Source organism: Stegostoma tigrinum, chromosome 31 (genome assembly GCF_030684315.1).
Source record: "Stegostoma tigrinum isolate sSteTig4 chromosome 31, sSteTig4.hap1, whole genome shotgun sequence".
Taxonomy (NCBI): Eukaryota; Metazoa; Chordata; class Chondrichthyes; order Orectolobiformes; family Stegostomatidae; genus Stegostoma; species Stegostoma tigrinum.
Window position 1 is genome coordinate 28143502 of NC_081384.1, and position 26145 is coordinate 28169646.

Consider the following 26145-nt stretch of genomic DNA (forward strand, 5'->3'; position numbering starts at 1 on the left):
GTGTCCAAGAAATAACAAAAGATTTCTGACTAAAACAACTAAGTCACCAGTAATAAGAGATAATGGGAAAGGCAGATGCTGGAGAATCCGAGATAACAAAGTGTGGAACTGGATGAACACAGCAGGCCAAGCAGCTTCTTAGGAGCACAAAAGCTGACGTTTCGGGCCTAGACCCTTCATCAGAGAGGGTGAACCTCTCTCTGATGAAGGGTCTAGGCCTGAAACATCAGCTTTTGTGCTCCTAAGATGCTGCTTGGCCTGCTGTGTTCATCCAGCTCCACATTTTGTTATCTCTAAGTCACCAGTAAAACTGAAATTATAACTTACTCTGGTGGGACAAATATTAGAATATTTATGTGAGAATAAAAGTTTAGGAGCTTTCAGTTGTGTTATAGGAGTTTATTCAACACAAAAAAAAATTACACTCTTTGTGTTTGAGAGTACACATAGACATACGATTTTAAATGAAATTTCTTTCCATTAGATTTTCTCCTTGATATTCATAACCATATGCATGGAATACTATGTACCATGAAACTGAGAGAAAAACAACAAACAGGTCACTGCCTTTTGCATACGTGTTACACCCCACTTTAGCCACATGGGGATCTGAGTTTTGCCGTATCCTGCTGTATGTAAAATCATCTTTGATACCATTGCAGCTCCTTCTGAAAGAAGTAAATTGATATTGACCAAATACCCACAACACAGCAAATATACACACAAACAAGAATTTTCAAGCTGTGCAAGCCTGGGAGAGGAAAAAAAACACATCTAGGAACTAGGTGTGTGGAGAAAAAAATAGTACTTAAAGAATGAAGGAGTAGCTGGCAGCAGGTTTTAAAGCGAATAACTTTAACATCATAAAAAATTGTTAAAATTTGCATCTGATCTTCTTGAGCTCAGAAGGATGAGCATAATTCAACAAGCTGATCTCACAGAATTTGATCAGAACTTCACTCCAATGTTGGTGCTGCTGATGTGGGGATTTTAGTTCCCTTTAGCTGGAAGTCTGGTGTTATTAAAATAATCCTTGAGGAAGCAGCATGGATGAGACAGGAAAAACAGTTTTCTGGCTTAAAACATCAAATAAACAATTGGCAACGATACAATAAACAGCATGAGCTACCAGAATAGGTTTCACTGCATAATGCAAGAAAATTCATTTCTGAGAAATCAAATCATAGCATCAAATTCCCCCTGAGACAGTGTTTGTTTTCGGAGTACAGCAGCTCAGACATTCCCATGTAGAAGTCAGACAAGTGAGGAGAACAAAATTAATCCTTAGAAGTAATTTGCTACAGTTTTAAGAGTATGAATGATTTCCATAAATAATATTCAAAAAGTATGACATGTTAGATAGAACAATGCAGCAGCTGTCTCCAGTCGCACTTGGGTGGGGAGAAACACCCATGCACATTGAAGTACTTCCTCCGAAAGACCAGTGCGCACATGCTCAGTGTACTAATTATGAATCTTGATTAATTACAGTAAAGGTATGCATGATAATGTGAAGCTTTGTATGATAACCTTTAAAACAGTACAAGTTCTGCTCAGTAACATTCTGTTGTCACAATTACATTCAAAATTTGTTTCTACAAATTTTGATAGACAATTTCTCACTTTTTTTGTAACAACTATAGAAGCTAATTATCATCTTATGCTGCATGCAAAGCAAGACGTGGAGTGGAATATGATTAGGACGTTAACCAAAAGCAGCATTCAGGTATCGTTTAGGACACAAATAAAACTCATGGCTTTAGTGTGATATTGGTGGACTGATATCTAGAATTGTTTTCCTGTGCTTGTGACAAAAACACTAACGAGCGTAGCCAACTAATTTCTTTGGAAACCTTTTCAGAAATATTCCTCCAAAATGAGTAATAATATGGAATAACATGGAAACTGAGTGCTGTGGAAGAATGAAAAACCAGAGAGCATGGATTTAAGGTAACTGGCAAAAGAAGCAATAGTGATATGAAGTTGCGATCTTGATCTAAGGCTTGGCATGTGTTTACATCAGGAAGGTGGAATACCCACATTCTCTGGTCCAGTAAGCAAAGCATGGCAGTTTTCTTCTATCTTTAATGGAGGGCAAGGTAATTTGGAAGCACATTTCAAGGCTTTGGGTGAAGATTGGGGTCATATGTTGTGTGAGAAGGAGCTGATACTGCCAGACAAAACACTCACCAAAGTGGTAAACCTTTGGAGGAGCGTGGGCCCTTTAGAAACCACTCAAGACACAAGTACATTTTGACACAGGAAGTGAGTGGAAAACAGGAAAACCTTCACAAAACTGAGAATTGATTCATGGGGAGATTATGGTAGATGAAGTTAAATGAAGATTTCAGATATGGGTACTCTGTCCTGGCTGTACAAGGAAAGACTTTGAGCATAGAAGGAACATCAGTAGAGTATGATTGCTTTATTGGAATGGGCAATGGTGGAGTTCGAAATCGAAGCACTAAATAACTTGCAGGAGTGAGCTGAAGACCAAATGGACAGCCATGGAGTGGAAGATGGTAAGGGCATTTACTTGGACCAAGAAGCTCCAAAGGCTATTGAATCTGGAGTCTCTTCGAAAAGTTAGATGCCCGAGTTGTTAAGAACTTGTCAGAAGGAATATAGAGTGGATTATCACTACCCCTGTTGTATGATAGAGTGGGAGGAGAAAATTGACTAAAGGCTGGAGAAACAGGAAAATCAAGCTGCCTTTGGACATCCTGACTGCAGTATGAATCATAAATGTACTGGAATGAATCTGACAGAAGCATTTGTTTCTGAATATTGTGGTTGGGTAAGAGGGATTCAAGGAGTCATTAAAACTCCTCACTACACAGCTAGCCAATAACACACAGCAGTGGTACACAGGTCGAATGAATTGGTTGACATGATGGAACTCACCCTGTTGAGAATTCATAACCAATTAAGACATACACAGCTCCATCCCACCTCCAATAAATGAGAGAATTCACACGCCTTCAGTGAACTTTCTCTGTCCTGGTCCAGTAAATCCCAGCTTACATCCATGGCTGCACTTGTAGAGACCTGTCTCCCTATGTCTTTGCTGCATACGTGTTCTAGCACATTAATGTGTGAACTTTCGAGATCTTCATGTTTCGATTTAAAAAAAAGACACGCCCTGTCCCTCTATCTTACTCCTTTCTCAAAATCCTTGGTTTGTGATCTACATTTATATCCTGCAGCTCTTGGTCTAGTCTGTCTTTATTAGATAGTGCTCTTGTGGTACAGAATGGGTTACTCTCTATGAAGTGCTTTTATACTTTCAGTCTTGAAATTCGTAACATACTTTCTCTCCATTTACAAGCTGTCATTTTCTCTGCTTGATAAGAGGTTTATCAGATTTGAGACAGAGGGAATCTCATCAAACAAGTGCGATGACTGATGTGATGACAGGTGCAGGTTTGTCAAGTATGGGGTATGTCTTTGGTTTTGGGGTGAAAGCTTCCCTCACTCCAGGCCATCTTTCTGAAGAAAAAATAATCATAGGCTTCATGTTTAGAAAAAAAAATTAAAAATTCATTCTAATTGTATTCAAAAGCTCCTTCTCCCTCGCTCCATTCTCCTGAATGGGAATGATGTCTTGGATGGCCATGAACTGTGTTGAGAGTTCAGGCTCAGTAGCAAGAGTTGCAGATAATTATAAATCTGCATAAAGTGCAGGACTTTTATATGTATAAACCAAAATTATGTCAAAGTGCTGCAGTAAATTTAGTGCTCACTTGGTCTATGTATGCAATGTTTAAGAGGTAATTTGGGCTTGCAAAGCCCAGGAAAACCCTTTTTAATTAATGTAATCATCAGCTGCAATCATTGCACATCTCACGTGAAAATTCTCCAATGGAACACTACAGAGGGAAAAACATCCACTAAAGTAACACCATGACATGGACAGTCATATTGGCAGTGCTAGTCTAGAAAACGGGAGAAGACATTTTAGAATAGGCTATTTATTGGGAGAGTTAATAAGGTTCTTTTATGAAAGTTGTTGGTCCCAGCTCAAGCTTGGAGATTTTCAAACATAATAAAGATATTCCTGATAGTTGCCTTGAGCTTACAATAACAAAGTTTGATAGTATTGAAGGTTATAAGAAACGAGGTAGCTTCATTCCCTCACCTTCATCATTTATCAAATATCCCATACCTCCTGTTTAAAAATGAAGTTCTCAATTTATTTGTGTCCCATATTTTGTCAGTTTTGTAGCTTACTTCAATTAAAAGTAACTTTAATAATATAAATTTCAAAACTCTTGTTTTGTGAAATCAACAAAACTTGTTACAAACATACAATTTTCTTAGTTTAGGCTAAACTCTAAGAACTAGTTGTATTTCACAAACAGTAATTCATATGTAAGTTTCCCTGTTTTCATGATTTTCTTTCAAAGAAAAATTTCATCTTGGTCTAACATTGCTCAGTACAGATCATTCAGATATGACACTGCTCCCCGATTCTTCAACTGTGCTGGAAAATGCTACAAGTTCTTTTGGTGTATTCCTACCCAACGTACCGAGGTTTGGGAATTTAGCGTAGGATTTATTGCTGGATTAGTATTGGACTGCTAAGGCTCACCGTAATAAGTCACCATTTATATGTTTTTCTCTCTGCTTTATAAGTTTTCCCCAAGTGAAAGAACAAACAGGCAATTCACTACATAACTTCATGCCAAAATCCAGCGTTTTCCAATAGCTCATATTTCTTCTATCACTGAGGCGTAGAAAAATGGCAAAAATGTTTTGTCCCCATGAGTTACTTCAAAGCAAAACATGAAGCAACTGAGCTACTTGCAAGTTTAAATCCATCTTTTCACTAATTTGTATATTTTTCGAGGTGCTGACATCATAGATGAGATGAGGATTTATTCCAGCTAAGAAAAGCTCTCTCATCTAACAAAATTCAAACAGAGCTACCAGCAAGTGTGAAATACAAAGAGAAAAGGGGAGTTTTGCAGGCTAGATCATTACAGCTTCAACATCAGGACAGTGTAAAATAGTGACGCTCGGGTTAATCTTTACTCTTGCTCTGTCACAATATAATGATTATTCACGTTAATCGACAGGGTAACATGGATTCTCTGTTTTTTTTTATTAAACCCAAAACTGGCGTACTTTACAATAGGATTGGACATTTATGAGGCCCACCTACCTCACCCAAAGCCTGACACTACTATTTTTGGTCTCATGGGCTGAGGCATGCACCAAAGCTCTAAACAAAGTAAAGACAGCATGGATTTCGTATGTTTCAGAAGTGTTTTCCTCAGATTTTCTTTGAAGCACCAGTTCAACTTTCCCTTTTTCCAGGCCCTTAAGTTTACCTACAGGCGTATTCCATAGCAATCACAACACAGAAAAGGTCTGGCTCCTTGAGCATCGGAAGACGTTGGTTTTACTGGAGCAAAGAGTGGATCATATATGGACGAAAGGCATTTTATGCTCCTCCAGATCTGAAATAAAGAATGTAGAAGTTACATAGCTATCTCACAGGTACAGGGTAAAGGAGAATAGAAAATGGAGATCATGGAGAAATAGATTTCTTTTAGGGAAATAGGGAGAGTTCCTGGCACTTCAAAATACAAATGATTGAGAGCTATTGTGTTGAATTCTTAGGATTCTTAAGAAGATTGACAGGGTAAATACTAAGAGGAAGTTTCCACTCGTGGGAGAGTGTCAAAGCACAGGGCACTATGTCACAATAAAGGAACGCCAATTTAAGACCGAGATGGAAAATTTTCTTCACTGACGTGGGGGGGGGGGGGGGGGGGTTCAGAGTCTTTAAAACTCCTTACCACAAAGAACTGTGGGGACACAGTCTTGACACATATTTAAGGCTGAGATAAATAGACTCTCAATTATAGATAGATAGAATCCCTACAGTGTGGAAACAGGCCCTTCGGCCAACAAGTCCACACTGACCCACAGAGCATCCCACCCAGACCCATCTCCTTTACCTACCTAATATACACATCCCTGAATACTACAGGCAATTTAGCATGGCCAATCCACCTGCACATCTTTGGACTGTGGGAGGAAACCGGAGCACCTGGAGGAAACCCATGCAGACATGGGGAGAATGTGCAAACTCCACACTGTTGCCCGAGGGTGGAATCAAACCTGGGTCCCTGGTGCTGTGAGGCAGCAGTGCTGACCACTGTGCCACCGTGCTGCCCCAAGTAAGGGAATCAAGATTTATGGAGAAAATTCAGGAAATCAGCTATGAAGCTATTAAAATTGCGGAGCAGATTCATGGGTCAGAATGGCCTAATCCTGCTCCTATTTCTCAAGGCCTAATGATTGTGGAGAAATGCAAACCTGAACATGAGGGGAGAATGAGATTTTAAAAAGACACAAGCAGCAGTTTTTTTGTTTACACAAAGGGTAGTTTGCGAGTAGACAGAACATCCTGAGGAAGTGGTGGATGTGGGCACAATTACCACCTGGATAAGTACATGAACAGGAAAGGTTTGAAGGGATATGGGCCAGGAGCAGGCAGGTGGGACTAGTGTAGTTTGCAATTATGTTTGGCATGAACTGATTGGACTGAAGGGTTTGCTTATGGAAATCTGTTAGATAAAATCATTTGAAAACAAAAGTCAGTTATCGTTAAAATAACAACTAAAAAGAATAGGTTAATATTTGAGATAACAGATTGTCTCGTGTTTGGAAGAACATAGCTACAGTTTGAGATCTTCTCTTGAAGTCGTAAGATGTTTCTTTGTTGGAGCCTAATGGTTGACTATTATATTTCAAAACCAGTAACTTATAAAGGTGGCTCTTTAAAACCTGAACTGCACACTGGATTTTTAACACTTCTTCTCACAAATCTGCAAAGCTTTCAGTGAAAACGGATATTTTTTCAATGGTTTTTAAACGTTCAGTTTATATTCTGCAAACTAAGGTTCAAAGAACTATCTTTCATGGCTTCAATGAGTTGCACGACATCACAAAGGCTCTGTTGTGGATTTTCTGTATAATTGGGTCAGAAAGTTCAATGTTTCCCTCAAGAGTTCAGCTGGAGGAAGCACATCAACCAGGCAGCATTAAAACACATACAGGAACACAGATGTTCTTTGAACTGGAAGATGATTGAAGTTACAAATAGCTCAGCACTTCAGCTTACAAATTAATTGTTAGGAACAAATGACAAACAACCTCAAGAAAATGTGAAAGCCTAATCTGAAACACTGCAGATCATAATATTAATTAATATATGGCCTACACAACAATGATTATCCTAGTTGAAATCAGACCTCAAGTACATTGCCAATTCTTACTGCTGTGCAATGATACTGCTGTTGTCTTTTTCCATCCCAAAACTAACAGCAATCATTCACCACCCTCTGTCCCTGACTGCCCTCTCCAACACACCCTGCTACCCCTCAAAAGTAGCAAATTACTTTGGTTGTTGGTCAAATTGGTTAGTTTTTTATGGTTGAAGCAGAACATTGAGTGCTAAATGACCAAGGGCTGAGGAAATGTGGAAAGGAAACATGAAAACTAAGCCTATCCTTTCCTTTGCTGATTTTATACAGATGACATGGCAACCATCCAGCATAATCCTGGCATCCCTGGAGATGAAAAATTATAGTAACCTTTTTAAAAAAAATCTGTTTTTGTTTGAGCGCTTTCATTTCGGTAGTTATAAAAGTACTGAAGATGAGGAGAAAAGACACTGTGTGGCCAGGGTCACTGGAGGCCAGTCAATTGACTAAATCTCTAGAGAAATCAGAAGCCATCATTCCGTTGCATGCCCTAGCAGGCATTAGATAATGGCCCTGGCAGGTGTCCTCCTTAGGCAGTGCTACTGATATTGGGAACACTTTCACCTGGCTGACCCCAACTTGTTTAATACAGGTCAGTGGTCAAGGTAGGCATCAGCCTGCTCTGCATGTCTCAGTTACACACCAATGTCACATATGAATCTTCTGAATTCAAGTGGCAATCCTATTTTTCACCCCTTTTTAAAGTGGATACTCAATTTTACACTGGCTCATTATGTGATTTGATTCACTTATTAACTTTGAAGATACAGATCTTTTACAATCAAGAAACTGTTTCTTAATTGTAAATTTTATATTTGGAAATAATGAAAAAAGGCTCATCATAATCATGAAGTGCTGTTTTACCAATGGAAATTATTCACTATGATCGACTTCATAAACAATCAATAGTCTTCATAAACAAAATGAGTGTGAGATAAGACACTGTTGATATGAATAAAGTGGCGTGAATTAACGCAGGCATTTAAATTGCTTGCCATTGTGTGACAACATACCTTCCTCTCCGAATGTTCCTTTCCAAGGTGCAATGAAAAAAAAGAGACGTTTAGTTTTCACCACTTATTAGCAGGAAAAAAAACATTACTAGTCAGGAATTAATTAGGACTTGATTGACATAACACACCAAAATGATGAACACCCTTGAATAAGCATCACATATTGGCTGTCAGAACTGAGCACTTAGGTTGATTTAATGGCTGATGAGTTCTTCTTAAAGTAATTCCAAGTTTGTTTCAGGGATATTTACTTTTGACTGCAACTGGGCATAAAACTGGTCCCTCATGTGCAAAGGAGCAAAGCTGTTACCCACAACACTGTGCTACAAAATGTCTCTTCCATCTTGTTCTGCCCCAATTGAAATGCTACTGCTAAGCTTTGGATGATTGAGGAAACTATAAAAAAAATTGTTTCTGTGCATCTCTCAAGAATGCATGTTACTGCTCCAAATAGGCAGAAAGAAAACAACACACTAACCTTCTGGGAAGAAAAAAAACAGCTTTGCTCACTTGAATACAGATAAAAACAATGTTGAATGCTAAATGATGTAAAAATACATACTAAATGTAGAAACTATCTTTAAATTAAATCTCAATTTTTACAGAAGTGGCAGAATTAAAATATGATACAATTGCTTTCAACTAGTGAATGAACAAGTTTTAAAGTATACCATATATTCTTTGGAAATCTAATGTTCAAATTTGTACAGTCCTGTATATTGAATTAAGGCTCAGTTTTTCATATATATTTGACTGCTATGCAAATCAAGGCCAACATAACAAGCAGGGTGGAGACATGCAGAATGTGATGGAAGCACATCATGCACCTTTTGTCTTACAGTCTTCAATCTATATCAGCTGTTTCACAATTGTGGTATTTTTAAACACAGTAACATCCCATGCACTCTAGAGTTTTTATGAAGCATGACGATTAAGCGATTGCTTGAAAATGTGCTTCCCTTATAACTCAAGGATTGGTGAAGAATGCAACCACAGCTATAAAGTTCCAGCAAGGTGTGAAGTCAGTCAAATATCACAAAGGAGTGAAGAAAGACCACATATAAACACACAAGAAAACACACTGAGGGTTTCACCTCCCCCAAGTCTGGCTTAATGTGGGGCAATTGGTGGTTTGAAGAATATTTCATTTACGTTTGATTACTGTTAAAACCAAAACTTCTCCCAACCAAAAAATATTTGGAATTCCTCTGAGCAGGAATTCATCTCTCTGTTAGCTACAATTATATCCTTGAAATATAAAGCAAAACAAAAAAAAACTGTGCAGATTACTGGAACAAACTGCACAACAAGAAACAACTTTACAAGAAAATAATTTGTTCCTTTATAGGAATTTAGTGCCACAGGAATGAATGGTAAGGAATCTATATCTGGAGCAGACTCACATGGAAATCAATACTGTACTTTCATGTGCCTGAAAATTAATCCATATATTTAATGAAAACCTGGACATTAATGCTGAGGAGGAATAATACAAGACGTTGCAGGAAGAAAGTTCAGTTTACATCTGAAAAACTCTCTTTTGGCCATTGAGATATAGTTGGGTAGTCAAGGATATTTTTGCTTCCAGGCAAATTTTTTTATTCTTTCAGAAAAGGACAGGTCATAAGCAAATGTGACACTTTTGCTTTTAAACATTCACCCCCTTCTCCAGAGGTAAACGGCTCAATGCCCAAGAATTAAAGAACATTGGCTTGATTTCATCAACAGTCATGGCAAATATTGTCAGTAAGAAGCAATCACTGATGGAAATTTCAGCTCATTTAAATACCTGAAGCAGCAATTAGCCTATGTTGAAATTTAGTTGCCCAGGAATAATTCCTTTAACAAACCCAGTAAAATAAAACCAAATTTGTGCATTGATGTTAAATATTACTTTAAATTTGCAAGGATCTGAGTAACATTTACAATGTGCACTGTACCAACATTGGAAATAATGGAAAAAGAAAGAGAAGTGTTTAAGAGTGTGGCTAAGAAATTTATTCATATGCCACCCATTTGTCAGTTGCTAAATGGCCGTTCAGGCCTACACCAGGGAGGAACACGTACTCAATAAAGGCTGAGCAGAGCATATTGGTAAAGGCTGGAATTGTAAGTATGTAATGTCAATAGTCACTGGACTCTTTCCTCTTGGAAACAAGAGAGTTTCCACTGTAACAGTTGTAGCTGGATGAACACAGCAGGCCGAGCAGCATCTCAGGAGCACAAAAGCAAACGTTTCGGGCCTAGACCCTTCATCAGAGAGGGGAATGGGGAGAGGGTTCTGAAATAAATAGGGAGAGGGGGAGGCGGAACGAAGATGGATAGGAGAAGATAGGTGGAGAGGAGAGTATAGGTGGGGAGGTAGGGAGGGGATAGGTCAGTCTGGGAAGGAAGGACAGGTCAAGGAGGCGGGATGAGGTTGGTAGGTGGGAAATGGAGGTGCGGCTTGAGGCGGGAGGAGGGGATAGGTGAGAGGAAGAACAAGTTAGGGAGGCGGGGATGAGCTGGGCTGGTTTTGGGATGCAGTAGGGGGAAGGGGAGATTTTGAAACTTGTGAAATCCACATTGATACCATTGGGCTGCAGTGTTCCCAAGCGGAATGAGTTGCTGTTCCCGCAACCTTCGGGTGGCATCATTGTGGCACTGTAGGAGGCCCACGATGGGCATGTTGTCTGAGGAATGGGAGGGGGAGTTAAAATGGTTCATGACTGGGAGGTGCAGTTGTTTATTGCGAACCGAGCGGAGGTGTTCTGCAAAGCTGTCACCAAACAACTGCACCTCCCAGTCACGAACCATTTTAACTCCCCGCCTCCCTAACCTGTTCTTCCTCTCACCTATCCCCTCCTCCCACCTTAAGCCGCACCTCCATTTCCCACCTACCAACCTCATCCTGCCTCCTTGACCTGTCCGTCCTCCCAAGACTGACCTATCCCGTCCCCACCTACACTCTCCTCTCCACCTATCTTCTCCTCTATCCATCTTCGGTCCGCCTCCCCCTCTCTCCCTATTTATTCCAGTTCCCTCTCCCCAACCCCCTCTCTGATGAAGGGTCTAGGCCCGAAACGTCAGCTTTTGTGCTCCTGAGATGCTGCTTGGCCTGCTGTGTTCATCCAGCCTCACATTTTATTATCTTGGATTCTCCAGCATCTGCAGTTCCCACTATCTCTGATCACAGTTTCCACTGTAAGACTGGTTGGTCTTAAGAACAAAAGGTGAGCATTTACTGGACAATGATGATACATTTACAAATAAACATGCTGAAAGCAGACAAGGTAAAAATGGCTGCAAAATTTCAGACATCTAACAGATATCAAATACTAAAACTCAGATCTATTTCATAGAATTAGAAAGGAAAAAGCTTCCCCATGGTATTTGCCACAGTGAAATATGACTTTTTAAAAAAATAATTTTATTGCAAAGTTTGATGGGCTCAATGGGTTTCTTCTGTGCTTCTATATTCTTGATTTTGTTTTGCTAAATGTACAGTGGCAATCTTAACAGTTTGAACAGAGCAGTAGATGTTGTCTGCATGAACTTTAGCAAGGACTTTTGACAAGGTTCAGCACAGTGGACTGGTTAGTAAGGTTAGATCACATGGGATCCAGGGAGAACTTGCTAATTAGATACAAAATTGGCTTGATTGTGGCAGAGGGTAGTGTAGAGTGTTGTTGTTCAGGCTGGAGGCCTATGACCAGCGGTCTCTAGCAAGGACTGGTGCTGAGTGCTCCGGTGTTTGTCATTTATATAAATGATTTGGATGAAAATATAAGATGCATGGTTAGTAAGTTTGTGAATGACACCAAAATTGGTGGTGTAGCATACAGTGAAGAAGGTTATCTAAAAGTACAACAGGATCTTGCTCAGCTGGACCAATGGGCCGAGGAGAGGCAGATGGAAAATAATTTTTCTGAGCAAGGGGAGGGGCCATGGTGTTCGAGGTGAGCTACTGGCTTGGATTGAGGATTGGCTGTCAGACAGAAGGCAGAGAGTTGGGATAAAAGGCTCTTTTTCGGAATGGCAACCAGTGACAAGTGGTGTCCCGCAGGGTTTAGTATTGGGGCCGCAGCTGTTCACTTTATATATTAATCATCTGGATGAAGGGACTGGGGGCATTCTGGTGAAGTTTGTCAATGATGCGAAGATAGGTGGACAGGCAGGTAGTTCTGAGGTGTTGGGGAGGCTGCAGAAAGATATACACAGTTTAGGAGAGTGGTCCAGGAAATGGCTGATGAAATTCAACGTGAGCAAATGCGAGGTTTTGAACTTTGGAAAAAAGAATATAGGCATGGACTATTTTCTAAACAGTGAGAAAATTCATAAAGCTGAAGTACAAAGGGATCTGGGAGTGTTGGTCCAGGATTCTCTAAAGGTTAATTTGCAGGTAGAGTCCGTGATTAAGAAAGCGTATGTAATTTTGTCGTTTATCTCAAGAGGGTTGGAATATAAAAGCAGTGATGTGCTTCTGAGACTTTATAAAGCTCTAGTTAGGCCCCATTTAGAATACTGTGTCCAATTTTGGGCCCCACACCTCAGGAAGGACATAGTGGCACTGGAGCACGTCCAGCGGAGATTCACGCGGATGATCCCTGGAATGGTAGGTTTAACGTACGATGAACGGCTGAGGATCCTGGGATTGTATTCATTTGAGTTTAGAAGGTTGAGGGGAGATCTAATAGAAACTTGCAAGATAATGTATGGCTTAGAAAGTGTGGATGCTGGGAAGTTGTTTCTGTTAGGCGGGGAGACTAGGACCCATGGGCACAGCCTTAGAATTAGAGGGGATAAGTTTAAAACAGAAACGAGGAGACATTTCTTCAGCCAGAGTGTGGCGGGCCTGTGGAATTCATTGTCACGGAGCGCAGTGGAGGCTGGGACATTAAATGTCTTCAAGGCAGAGATTGATAAATTCTTGATCTCAGAAGGAATCAAGGGCTACGGGGAGAGTGCCGGGAAGTGGAGTTGAAATGCCCATCAGCCATGATTAAATGGCAGAGTGGACTCAATGGGCCGAATGGCCTTACTTCCACTCCTATGTCTTATGGTCGTAATTTAGATAAATGTGAGGTGTTGCATTTTGACAACCAGGGCAGGACTTATACAGTTAATAGTAGGGCTCTGGGGAGTGTTCTTGAACAGGGACACCTAAGGGTTCAGGTGCATAGTTCCTTGAAAGTGGCATCACAGACAGACAGGTTAGTGAAGGAAGCATTTGGCACGTTTGCCTTCATTGGTCACAGCACTGAGTATAGGAATTGGGACGCTATGTTGCGGCTGTACAAGACACAGGTAAGGCCATATTTGGAGTACTGCGTACAGTTCTGGTTGCCCTGTTATTGAAAGGATGTTATTAAACTGGAAAGGATGCAGAAAAGATTTACAAGAATGTTACCAAGACTGGAGGGTTTGAGTTACAAGGAGAGACTGGATAGGCTGGGACTGGAGGGTGAGGGGTGACCTTAAAGAGCTTTACAAAATCATGAGAGGCATGGATAAGGTGAATAATCAAGTTCTTTTCCTCAGGATAGGAGAGTCCAAAACTACAGGGTGCAGGTTAAGGTGAGGGGACAAGACTTAAAAAGGGACCAGAGGGGTAATATTTTCATATTGAGGGTTGTGTGTGTATGGAAAGAACTGCCAGAGGACATGGTGGAGGCAGGTCCAATTACAACATTTAAAAGCCATTTGGACAGGTACATGAATAGGGAAGGTTTAGAAGGTTATGGGTCAAATGCAGGCCAATGGGAGTAGTCCAGTTTAGGAAGTGTGGTTGGCATGGGCAAGTCGGACCAAAGGGTCTGTTTCCAAGCTGTATGACTCCATGGTTCGAGTGCAGCCAATTTAGGGAAAACCCAATTGAAAAACAGTGTGTTTTAAGCTCACCAGTTGTATGGAACCTTCTTGGTCATCTCCTCTGTTGAGGGGAAGGATGGGGCATGCACGCACACATTCTCTCTCTCACACACACACACACACACACACACACACACACACACACACACACACACACACACACGTGTCAGGAGTGGGATGGAATGATTGAGAAGTTCGACACAATCCAGGACAAAACAAGTCACATTATCGGCATTACCATAACTGTTCGCTCCCCTCCATCACAAATTCATATGGTTAGTGAGTGTGATCTTCACGATACACTGCTGCAACATGTCAAAGCTTTCTACGATAACACCTCTAAAGCCTTGTAGCTAGTGATACTCTTGACTTACAGTCCTTCTTGCCTGACATGAGCTTTCCCTGTCAGAGTGCTCTGAAACAATTGTGTCCATTATTGGAATGGCCACATTAACTATTATGCTAACTGCTCAAAAGAGATTAACCACTTTTTAAAAAATCAACTTGAACACTCCAGCCTTAAACTGGTTCCGTCACCAGAGATGCCTTTAATAGGATCCTCCTTTGTCAGCCTGACCTGTTTTGACCATATTATTTATCATTCCTAACTTTCTGTCTCTTATTTGCTTTCCTCTTTTTTTCTTATTTGAATTCTCATTCTAAACTTCAGTGCTCTTCTAGCTTTAGTTTACTCTCTTTCACTATCCTAGTTTTCCCCCTCTAGAAACTTTCCTACTCATTTTACAATTTCTGTTTATCTCACGGATTTCCACCTTTGAGTGCCTGGCTAGCCCTTGCAATTCTTCCAATGACAATGTCTTTAATTTTTATCAATTCCAAATGTAGATATTTTAGCACTTTTGTTATTCAGTTTTCCTTTAATCATTTCTGAGGAAAAATTAATTGCCCCAAATGCAATTCCTTTATTTGCCTATGTGAATTACCCTGGATTGCAATGCCAATTTTGTTATATTCAGGTGTGATAGGATGAATCGAATCTCCTCTTTTTAACTCCCTCAGTTGGCAACAACATATTTTAATTATTTTCACATTTTAAATTTCAATTAAGATGTCATACTAGTTCAGAATGAAGAAGCCAGTTACCATGCTCATTTTGGAGTATAAGAAAGGAATGAGGTGACGATGGCCTAGTAGTGTTGTTGCTCATGTACAGAAAATGTTATGGGGTCCCAGGTTCAAATCCTGGCTTGGCAGATGATTCAATTAAAAATTTATTTGGATTTAAGAATCCAAATATAGTTTTTGGTTGTAGGAAAAACTCACTAACTCACTAATGTCCTTCACGGAAGGAAATCTGCTAGCCTTCCTGGTCTGGCCTACATCAGACTCTCAATTCACAACATACTTGACTCTCAACTGCCTTACTCATAGACCATACCTTACAATGTCTCAGAAACCACCATCAGCATCTCTGGATATGCCCTGTCCCACCAGTGGGACAGACCCAGCAGAAGTGGCAGCACAGTGGTATACTGTTGGAAGGGAGTTGCATTTGACCAAGTGTAATATCAAGAAGCCCTAGCAAAACTAGAATCAATGGGTATCATGTCAGCTCCAGGACATTTCTAGAGGAGTTCTTCAGGGTAGTGTCCTAGCCCCAAACATCTTCAGCTGCTTAAATCAATGACCTTCCCTCCATCCTAAGGTCAGAAGTGGGGATGTTCGCTGATGATTGCACAATATTCAGCACCATTCGCAACTCCTCAGATGCTGAAGCAGTTGATGTTTAAATGCAAGATGATCTGGACAATATCCAGGCTTAGGCTAACAACTGGCAAGTAACATTTGTGCCAAACAAATGCCAGGCAATGACCATTTCCAACAAGAGACAATCTAACCATTTTCCCCGGCATTCAATGGTGTTACCATCACTGACTTCCCCCGCTACCAACATCCTGGGGTTACCACTGACCAGAAATTCAAATGGAATCAGCACAAAAACAGTGACTACAACAACAGGTCAAAGGCTGGGAATACTGCAGCGAGTAACTCACCTCCTGGCTCGCCAAAGCCTGCCCGTCACCTGTAAGGTGCAAGTCAGGAGTGTGATGGGATACTGACACTTGTCTGGATGGATGCAGCTCTGACATTCAAGAAACATGAGACTATCCAGAATCAGACCACTTGATTTGCATCAGATCCACAAACACCCACTCCCTCTACCACTGACATTCATTAGCAGCAGTGTGTACTATCTACGGGATGCACTGCAGAAATTCATCAAAGATCCTTACTCAGTACCTTCCAAACCCACGATCACTTCCACCTAAAGGATAAGGGCAGCAGATACATGGGAACACCACCATCTGCAAGTTCCCCTCCAAGGCACTCACCATCCTGACTTGGAAATATAGCATCAGAGATAATGGGAACTGCAGATGCTGGAGATTCCAAGATAATAAAATGTGAGGCTGGATGAACACAGCAGGCCAAGCAGCATCTCAGGAGCACAAAAGCTGACGTTTCGGGCCTAGACCCTTCATCTGATGAAGGGTCTAGGCCCGAAACGTCAGCTTTTGTGCTCCTGAGATGCTGCTTGGCCTGCTGTGTTCATCCAGCCTCACATTTTATTATCTTGGAAATATAGCACTGTTTCTTCACCGTCACTGGGTCAAAATCCTCCTTAATAGCATTGTGGGTCAACCCACAGAATGTGACTGCAGCAATTCAAGGTGGCAATGATACCAACATTGCACGACTGAACAAAACAAAATTTACTACCTACTAACCCCAAGAAACATAATAAAACATGACATTACACACTAACCCAAGCTTTAATGAGTGGAAATTTTCAAAAGCAATAAGGAAGATCAAGAATAGACAGTCCCAAGAGTCCCTGAGTTATCATGTTTTAACCTGAGACCACAACTGTTTAATAGATGTCCTTAATTCTCAACGGTAGCAAAATTGATAAATATATTTCAGTTCTTAACGAACAACTTTTCTCTAATTTGCTTTATCACCAGGCTTGGTTTTTCAAAACACTGAGGGAAACAGGAAAATGGAAGTGAGATTGAGCCTTCCAATTTGACTGTTACAAAACAATTTTTGTTTTCCCGTTTTGTTCTACCCTGAAGGTGTTTGCCTAAAATTTAGTTCCTTTATGTATTCCCATGCCTTGCTTCATTATTTTTCCTAAGGTGGATAACCAGAAGATGACTGTCTTCTTAATAAGCAAATCTTTTAGAAATTAAACAGGAACTACAGATCTGAATGACTGCTTTCAGTCATTTGGATGTCATGTTAGTTTAAGATCACCATGGACCTTCTTAATTGATGATTTCATGTACTGGATCATCCAGGTCAGACGATTACTGCAGTCACATTAAGTCAGCGTGTTCCCTTTTTTAAAACCATTTTAGCCGAGCAAAGGTCCTAGCTATTAAAAATTACACAAGGGAGTCAAAGCTTGATAGGCCAGTTTTACCACGATCAAAACAAAGAACAGAAAATATATTTTTAATAACACTGAACACCTATCAGACTAAGGAACAACTGTTATTGTAATTTCTAGATTACATTGCTTTTAGCTGACACTTATAGTCATTTATACTAAATCTACATTGTTGTAATTAAATTGCTTGGCAGGTGCTTGTGACCATCAGGACAGTGCCCTACTGGTCAATATATAGATGTTAAACTATCAGCATTTCAGTGATTATAAAGTGTTTTTTGTAACACGGATATGATTAATGACTTTTAAAGTCTGGGTTTCATTGCCAAGGCTGAAGTGTTCTTAATAACAATAACATTTACATTGTTCATAGATGCTCTTGCTTCGGCACATCAACATTTGGCCAGTGATAAGGGAGATGTAATGCATTGCACAATAAAATCTCACACATGCTCCAAACATTCCACATTTCAATAAATGTGAAAGCAGCGATTCCATTCCATGCAGGTAAAGTTGCACTGAATTTTGTTCCTTTGTTAAAGCTAAAAATTCTGCTGTAGACACAAGATAAATTACAAATTCATTTTGCTTTTGACTAGAAATGTCTTGAATCAACTGTTAGCCCTTTTCAGATTAGGTTATATCCTTGTCTCACCGAGTGACACAACTGCTCACAATCACAAGCTGTGATTTTGAGGAGTGGTCCTAATACTGTGACCTGGATTTCAAAGGGAAATCATTTTAAAATAGCGTGACATAAGGCTGCTTTTCATTTTAGGCAATCCAATTTATTAGTGTCATTCATGTTGTCACTGAGTCTTGGCAAGTTTCCTTGTAAGAGCAAAATTCTGAGATAGTATTGTGGAAGTAGCCTTTAAAACGGCTTAAAATCATGTGACAATAAAATCCCAAGTTCCACAACTGGTTTTAATCATTTAAGATGTTTTAAATATCTACCTTTTTTGTTCAGAATCACACTTTTGTATATTTAATTTTGAGAAAAGTTCAGGTTTTCAAAAAAAATGTGCTCAAGTTTCAAGAGCTGTCGCTAATGGCTGAATCAACAAATATGAAATATGATTTATTAAATGGAAAACCAAGCAGATCTTAGTGAAATTGTGGACTGAGGTTTATGATTTTTTTTAAAAATGGGCTGTGGCTTTGATCACCGGAGACAGGTTTCCCCTTTCAGTCTGTGCAGGGTGAACTATTTGCTTTACTTTTCACCTGACTACCTCAAAATTATTGCATCTACTGCAGAATTTTAGCACAAAAGCATTTGAGAATTAACTTCTGAATGGAGTAAAGTAAGAAGCAGTCAGGAAGAGGCATGCTTGTCGCTTACTTAAATCCCCATCCAGTCCCCCCTAGGACAATGGCTGCCACCAGGATGGCGCCTGCGATGGACCCTATAATAATATTGGTGCCACTAGGACCTGTGACAAAGGGGAGGGGGAACGAAACCATGGGAATACAAACGTCAGAATCAAAGCACAAACTTTTCAGTCAGACATCTCTATTACATCGTATGTCTTGCTTACTGGAGGCCCGGATGTTTGCATTATATTATGCGTCCTACTTTGTCACCAAATTTTTCTTTGGAAGACTGTGGAAAAAGAAGCACAAATGTTTAAGCTCAATAATACTGTGCCCAAATGAAAATCTTGTGGACATATGAAGAGAAACATGAATAAAGACCACTGGGCTCATCATCACTCTCTCTAATGATTTCATTTGTGCACCATATTCTGTAATACTAATGCTAAACCTGGGTTGTATGGCAAGGAAGACAATATTTATGCTAATTTTACAGAATAGCTCCCAGGCTCATTCCAACATGATATTTATATTTGGGCATAATTTATCTACCCTCCCTTTTCCTGCTATGCCCCATGTCACTGGGAACTGTATGACAGGACTAATACAGGTCCGCAAATCCCTTTCAGTGGTCCCCAAAAGCCAAACAGTACGATGGTTAAATCTGGTCATTTGAATTAAACAACAGTGAATAGTCAGTTCACTTCTGACTGCCTGATGTGAAACAATCTGCGTGTATACTAATGTCCAAGCTGATTCTATCCCTTTTATACCCCTAACTTGAACAATTGAATTACCCTCTCTACCAAAACACATCCATCACTTTCTTATAATTTCATATCATAGAATCCCTGTGTGGAAACAGGCCCTTCGACCCTCAGCACATCCCACCCAGACTCATCCCACTATAACCTACCTAATCTACACATCCCTGAACACTATGGGCAATTTAGCTTGGCCATTGCACCTTGCCTGCACATTTTTGGACTGTGGGAGGAAACCAGAGCACCCGGAGGAAATCCACACAGACATGGGGAGAATGTGCAAACTCCACACAGACAGTCACCCAAAGGTGGAATTAAACACGGGTCCCTGGCGCTGTGAGGCAGCAGTGCTAACCACTGAGCCACCATACAGCCCATAATTTGTAACCAGTTGATTAGTTACTGGAATGCCTACTCCTGCACGAGTGTCTGCATGTCCTTATATGGTGAGTTTTGTTTAACCTTATCTGTTTATTCATCCTCTCCAGCAACTGATGCTGTGAGTAGATCATTGATGCTGGTTGTGTTTCCATATTCCTAGTGGCCATCCTTCATCTTTAAACCTGAACAGTGAGCAATACAATGCTTTTCTGGCTAGAAACATCCTTGTTTTCTCTCAACCTTCGTATAAACGGCACAATCTGACCTGAAGTCTCACTGATTGTTCCCCTTCCCACCCCAAAAGATCATATATGATACATCTTCGCTCTATCTCACATGCAGGCTTCTTGCTTCTAAACACTAAAGATCACTCAGAAATGAAAATACAATTCCATGCGCAAACTGTCTGTCCTAGTAACTAGAATTCATCCTGTGGAGGTATGAGAGAATGGAGAGATCCTGTTAGCCATTTAATGCTAAATCATAATTAAAGCAAACAACTTAGTGGGACCTGCAAACATATGCAGATCTTTACACAAGAAAAATGATCACACCAGTTATCAAAATGAAGCAAATTGGAAGTATAAAAGTGTAAGGTAAAGTTGAAGAGATCTATTGTTCATTACAGATTACTACAGTGGTGCCCATTTAAAATATTTAATGTTGTCCTCGTCTTGTGTGGCTAGTTTTTGCAAATATTTCAGTAAAAATGTTGCGATAATTACAAATTGAGATTTGCATTTTCTTGTCTTACATTTGCAGATTAGTTAAAAAATTACTGAGGTGAAATCATTTAATATTTAAAATACCTTCGATAAGGCACACCGTGAACAAATTTCTTCTAGACTGCAAGTCTCCAGTTTCTCTGAACTTCCTATATAGCTCAAGAACTTTACTCTCAGCATCCTGGGCCTCTTTTCTATACCTTGTCTAATGTATTCTAACAACCAGGTCCCAATGCAAAAGTGCAAGTAAATTCTGATTTGTGCTGAATCTTAAAGTCATTGAATCCCCACAGCATGGAAGCAGGCTATTCAGTCCATCAGGTCCACAGTGACCCTCGAAAAAGCATCCCACCCAGAACCACCCTTCCTACCCAATCCCTGCACTTCCCATGGCTAAACCACCTAACCTGCACACCTTTGGACTGTGGGAGGAAATTCGAGCACCTGACGGAGACTCACGCCAACACAGGGAGAATGTGCAAACTCCACATTGACAGTCACCCAAGGGTAGAACTGAACCCGGATCCCTGGTATGGTGAGGGAGCCGTGTTAAACACTGAGCCAACGTACCATCTCCTAATCGTTGGAAGTTTTGATTTCATACTTCCAGTGTGGAGCTTTGGTTCAGGCAGCAGCTAAAGGAAGTTTAGCCATTACCTGCTAATGACTTCCTGATGGATGGTGCTATTGAGTGGCTCCATTAGGAGGGTAAACTCGAAAGGTTATTTAATTATGTTCTGGTATTCTGATTACATGTTCGAGCATTTGGCTTCCTTAAATGTTTTGCAGCATCGTTGTGCATTAAGAATGATTTGCCCACAGTTATGAGCCATACTATTTTCCAAGTCTCTATCTTCCAACTTGATTATATTAATTGTTTACTCTTGATGCGTTATTCTAAGCAATGCACTTAATTTTTTATTTAACTTTAGTATATTTCATTTCTCTGCTAAAACCAAATTAACGAGTCAATTTCTTCAAAAATATGAACAAACAATTTTACTGAGGATAGCGTCAGTCATTTTCAAATCTGTGCTGACTCAAAAATGAATTTCTTCTTTGTCGAAAACAACAGGATTTTCAGTTACAGAATTGGACAAATGGTTTTTAAGAAGCACATCGATGTTCCTGCATAATATTAGCACCATTTTGATCCAAGTTGAAAATTCCCATCACAACATTTCTTTAGCCACTGCTGCAATTTATTGTAAAGGCTTTACAAAGTGAAGTGGAGATCCTTGTGCTGTCCTACAAACACAATTACGCCCTGCTTTTCACACAATATATTTCAAAGATCAAATGGAAATACATCAGCTAAGAGATCAACACAAAGGATGGATACAAACCCTTGTACTGTCCATCAGTACTCCCTGCTGGAGTTGGTTCCAAGTATGGGTCAAAGACGCTGCAGTCTTTCCCTGTCCAGTCACGGACACATATACATTTTGCCTCATTACTGCATACCTGATAGTAGAATACAAGCATACAGTAAATGCCTGTTCCATTTGAGAAACCACTTCACCACATCACCAGATCATATCTTAAAGCAGCAGCCAATTCATCTTGCCAGTGGTTCATTTTATAAACCTTTGTGAACTATATATATCTTTAATTACTTTTATAATCAGTTTGAGCTGTCATCAAAATTTTGAGCACACATGACCAAAAATGTAAGATTAAAAGTTATAAATAAAATGTCTTTTAAATCATTGCAAACCTGCATTAAAAACAATGAGAATGTAAAATTTCTCAGATTAAAGCAGATGTGGTTATGATGGATTAGTGTGCAACAATGTGATGTGTTAACAAATAGTTCTAAGTCCCAGCTAGCATTATAAGGAGCACAACGTCCATCTGGCCCCCTGTATTTATTGGTGTAGATGCTCAGTGGCTACCAACACTGGGAGTTCCCACTTACTTGGTCCACAATAGGACTAGAAGTACGTCTGAATACTGTCATACGAAAGGTACACTGTGGGAAGCGGCTGGAACTTGAAAGGCAAGGGTGATTATTTTGAAACATAAGGAATTTTCTATTGTGCTAACACTCCTCAGCCCTAGCCTTGTTAAACAGATTCCGAGAAAAGTCGTTAGTGCCATCACCAACAAATCCAATGGAATGAGTGTGTTGGGTTTTCTGGTAGCTTGGGACCACAGGATGCAGATTTTTTGGTCCCTCATATTGGCCTTTGGCTGAGGTTAGAGAAGGGATTGAGGAGAAGTTGCAGGCACTCAACGCTGGAATCAAAGCCAGAAATGAGACCTCTGCCCTTGGGGTTTAGATTCTTTAGGGACATAGAAATTAGGAGAAGTAGGCCATTCAGCTCTCAAGCCCACTCCACTTTTCAAGTAAGATCACAGCTGACCTTTGCATATTTCCTCCTACATCCCGAAAAACCTTGATTGTGTTGCCTAACAAGAATGACCAAACTGCACTTTAAAAATAACAAATGATCCTGCCTCCTCTACTTTCTGAGACAGAAGATTTCAAAGTTGCACAACTCCCTGAGAAAACAAAAGCTCTTCTCATCTTTGCCCTAAAAGGGTGACCCCTAATTTTAAAACAGTGCTTGCTGGTTCTAGACTCGGGTACAAGACGAAACATCTTTTTCCTCATCTACCTTGTCAAGACTGTTCAGGACCTTAATATATTTCTATCAAATCACACTTCACCCTTCTAAACTCCAGTGGAGACGACCTAAGCCTGCCAATGTTGACTCACAAGATAGCCCACACTAGGCAACAATCCAACAAACCTCCTGTGGACCATCTCCAATGCATTTACATCCTTCCTTAAGTAAGGACACCAAAATTGCATATAGTATTCAATGAGGTCTCATCAATGCCCTTTATAACTGAAGCATATATAATTACTTTTACATCCAATTCCTCTGATAATTAAGGGTAGCATCCATTAGCTTTCTTAATCCCTTGCTGTACCTGCATACTAGCTTTCTGTGACTCCTGCAGTAGAACACCGAGATCTTTTGGCTTTTCAGATTTCTACATTTGTTCTCCATTTAATTTCAACTTTTTTTATTCTTCCTGTTGAGCGACTTCACTGTTTAAGACAGTATAGTCTCTCTGCCAGATTTTTGTCCACTCAACCTATGTCCATCTTTTCCTATCTACCTACATGTATTATGCACGCTTCACAACCATGCCTGCACTTTCTTTATTTGGATCAATATTCTGCACAAAATGTTTAGTCAGAGTGTCTCAGCTATCACAGGCTTCATCTGCAGCTGGTTTTTTTCTTGTCTAACTATTGCTCTACATTTGTGTAATATGAGCAAGCAGTCCTACACTTCCTGTTTTGCACACAGATTGACCATCACAAACACCAAGTTGAAAATTTCAGTCAATTTGGGTACAGACATTTAATCTACTCATGACTTATGGAGATTTTCACATTCTGCAAACATGTAACATTTCAGCAAAAATGTCAACACTCTGAATTTTTTGAAATACCAATGAACTCACCCCATGGTTATAGCAAACTTCTCCATTAGAGCTCTGTGGACAGGTGCTCAGGTTGAAGGCTTGTATTGGCAGGCATTTGCGATCGAGGCACATCATGTTGGGTCCACAGGCAGTGCCATCTTCTACATAACCAAGACTGGTCCCGTCATCCAGTACAACATGGCCTCCCCTGAGAACACGTATTCACACTTTAACCCTGTTAATGTTGAATCTAATCAACACCACAAAATGCTACCTTCTCCTTTTAATTACTGCATATCCAATAAGAACTTCAGAAAACCCCCCTGCCATATTTTCTCCTCCTCCACTGAATGTCTGAGATTGAATGTTATGGTTTAATGACACCTTTCCTCATAAAAAGTCCAACTTTCACATATGATTCCAAGTAATGCATTTCAGTGGACTATAAACCAAATAAAGCTTCACATCTGAATTGCTCCAGTCCAGGTTGCCTATAAAGCTGTGTTTCATAAGGTTTATCTGCTGGAGAGTAATCATGACTGGAAATTTAGACATCACCTCCTGGCTCCCCAGGCCTGTCCAAAATCCATAGAGCACAAGTCAGGAGCGTGAAGTGTTACTCTCCACTTGCCTGGGTGGGTGTACCTCCAACACTATTAAAAAAAAAACTGTCACCATCCAAGCCAAAGCAGCTTCTTGGCTGGCATCCCATCCATCACCTTTAAAGTTCACTCCCTCCATCACTGATACTCAGTAGCAGCAGTGTGTACCACCTACAAGATACACTGCAGTTTTAACTGCAACTTGAAAACCCGCAACCTCTACAAGCCTGAAGGACAAGGGTAACAGATGTGAAGGAAGACCATCATTTGCAAGTTGCCTCCAAGTCACACACCATCCTGACCAGGAACTCTATTACCATCCTTCACTGTTGCTAGGTCAAAGGCTTGCCCTAAACCAAACAGACTTCAGCTGTTCAAGAGGTGGTTCACTAGCACGTTCTCAATGGCAATCAAGGATGGACAATGAATTCTAGACTCACAAATGGCACTCTAATCCCTAAATGCAAAAGTAATCTTTAAACCCAGGCAACAATGGGACAATGAAGCACTGCAGTGGTTGGGTAACGTGGGTGAGATATAAAAGCCAGAAGCTTTCCATGCATGGTGAACCTTCTCAATTCCCCAACAAGCTAAACCACGACAAGAAAACACCCGCAGTTAAACAGAATTAAGCTGATACTCCATGGAACCAACAGCAAGCATCAAACTGTCAAACTAATTTGAGAAATGTGACGATACTATGGCTTTAAGAGGTATATTTTGTCCTGGCATATGGTATGAAGAAAGTTTGAGACAGAGGTGTTAAGCTATCTGCTCAAATCTAATAAAGTAAACAGCTTGTGAGGTCTTGGGGCATTTTTTTTAAAAGAGTTGGAACAATAGAAGCTGCCTGAATGGGTGGGGTCAAGCTCCCACAGAACAAGGATTTTTAGTTTTAGCTTTCAACAGTTGCTGGGGTTTTGAAGCTGGGTGTGGAAGCTCAGATTCCTTTCTTTGTTATTGCTAAAAGCCAGGGTTCTCCTCCTGCTGCAAGAATTGTATATGAGAAAATCTACTTGATTGAATTTGCCTTTGCCAAGGGTGTGTTTATGGGATGTTACTTTATTGGAACAATTAATTAGATGTAGTTTATATATACTCGTTATTTTGTTAAGTTTTTCAACAGAGTTACAGTTAAGCCAATTCTTTTCTTTACATTTAATTTTGTCTGTATTTTAACTCTATGCAGTATAAAAACCAAATATGTTTTGCTCAAAGTCAAATAATTTGACCAATCTGAAATGCAGTGCCTTATACTTACCTTTAAAGTAAGAAAACGTTCAGGTCAATGCTATCTTCTTAATCTATTTTGAGATGATTTGGTCTGGTCCATTACAGGAAACACAGGGTCATTTTG

The 26145-nt window shown here is 40.1% G+C and overlaps 1 protein-coding gene across 3 annotated transcripts in view; it reads right to left on the bottom strand.

Annotated features, from left to right (window-relative positions):
- Window positions 1-304: 304 nt before the first annotated feature.
- Window positions 305-26145, bottom strand: part of adam11 (ADAM metallopeptidase domain 11) — a 154309-nt gene continuing 128468 nt past the window's right edge. For 2 of the 3 annotated variants that reach the window (XM_048560902.2, XM_048560900.2), the window contains 5 exons: window positions 24226-24394; window positions 22089-22206; window positions 18901-18991; window positions 8291-8308; window positions 305-5462 (listed from right to left, as the gene is read on the bottom strand). In XM_048560902.2, coding sequence (XP_048416859.2) covers window positions 5447-5462; window positions 8291-8308; window positions 18901-18991; window positions 22089-22206; window positions 24226-24394 — 412 coding nt within the window. In that variant the 3' untranslated portion in view covers window positions 305-5446. Of the gene's footprint in view, window positions 5463-8290; window positions 8309-18900; window positions 18992-19096; window positions 19162-22088; window positions 22207-24225; window positions 24395-26145 lie in introns of all 3 variants that reach the window. The other variant, XR_007250449.2, reaches the window with a different exon arrangement.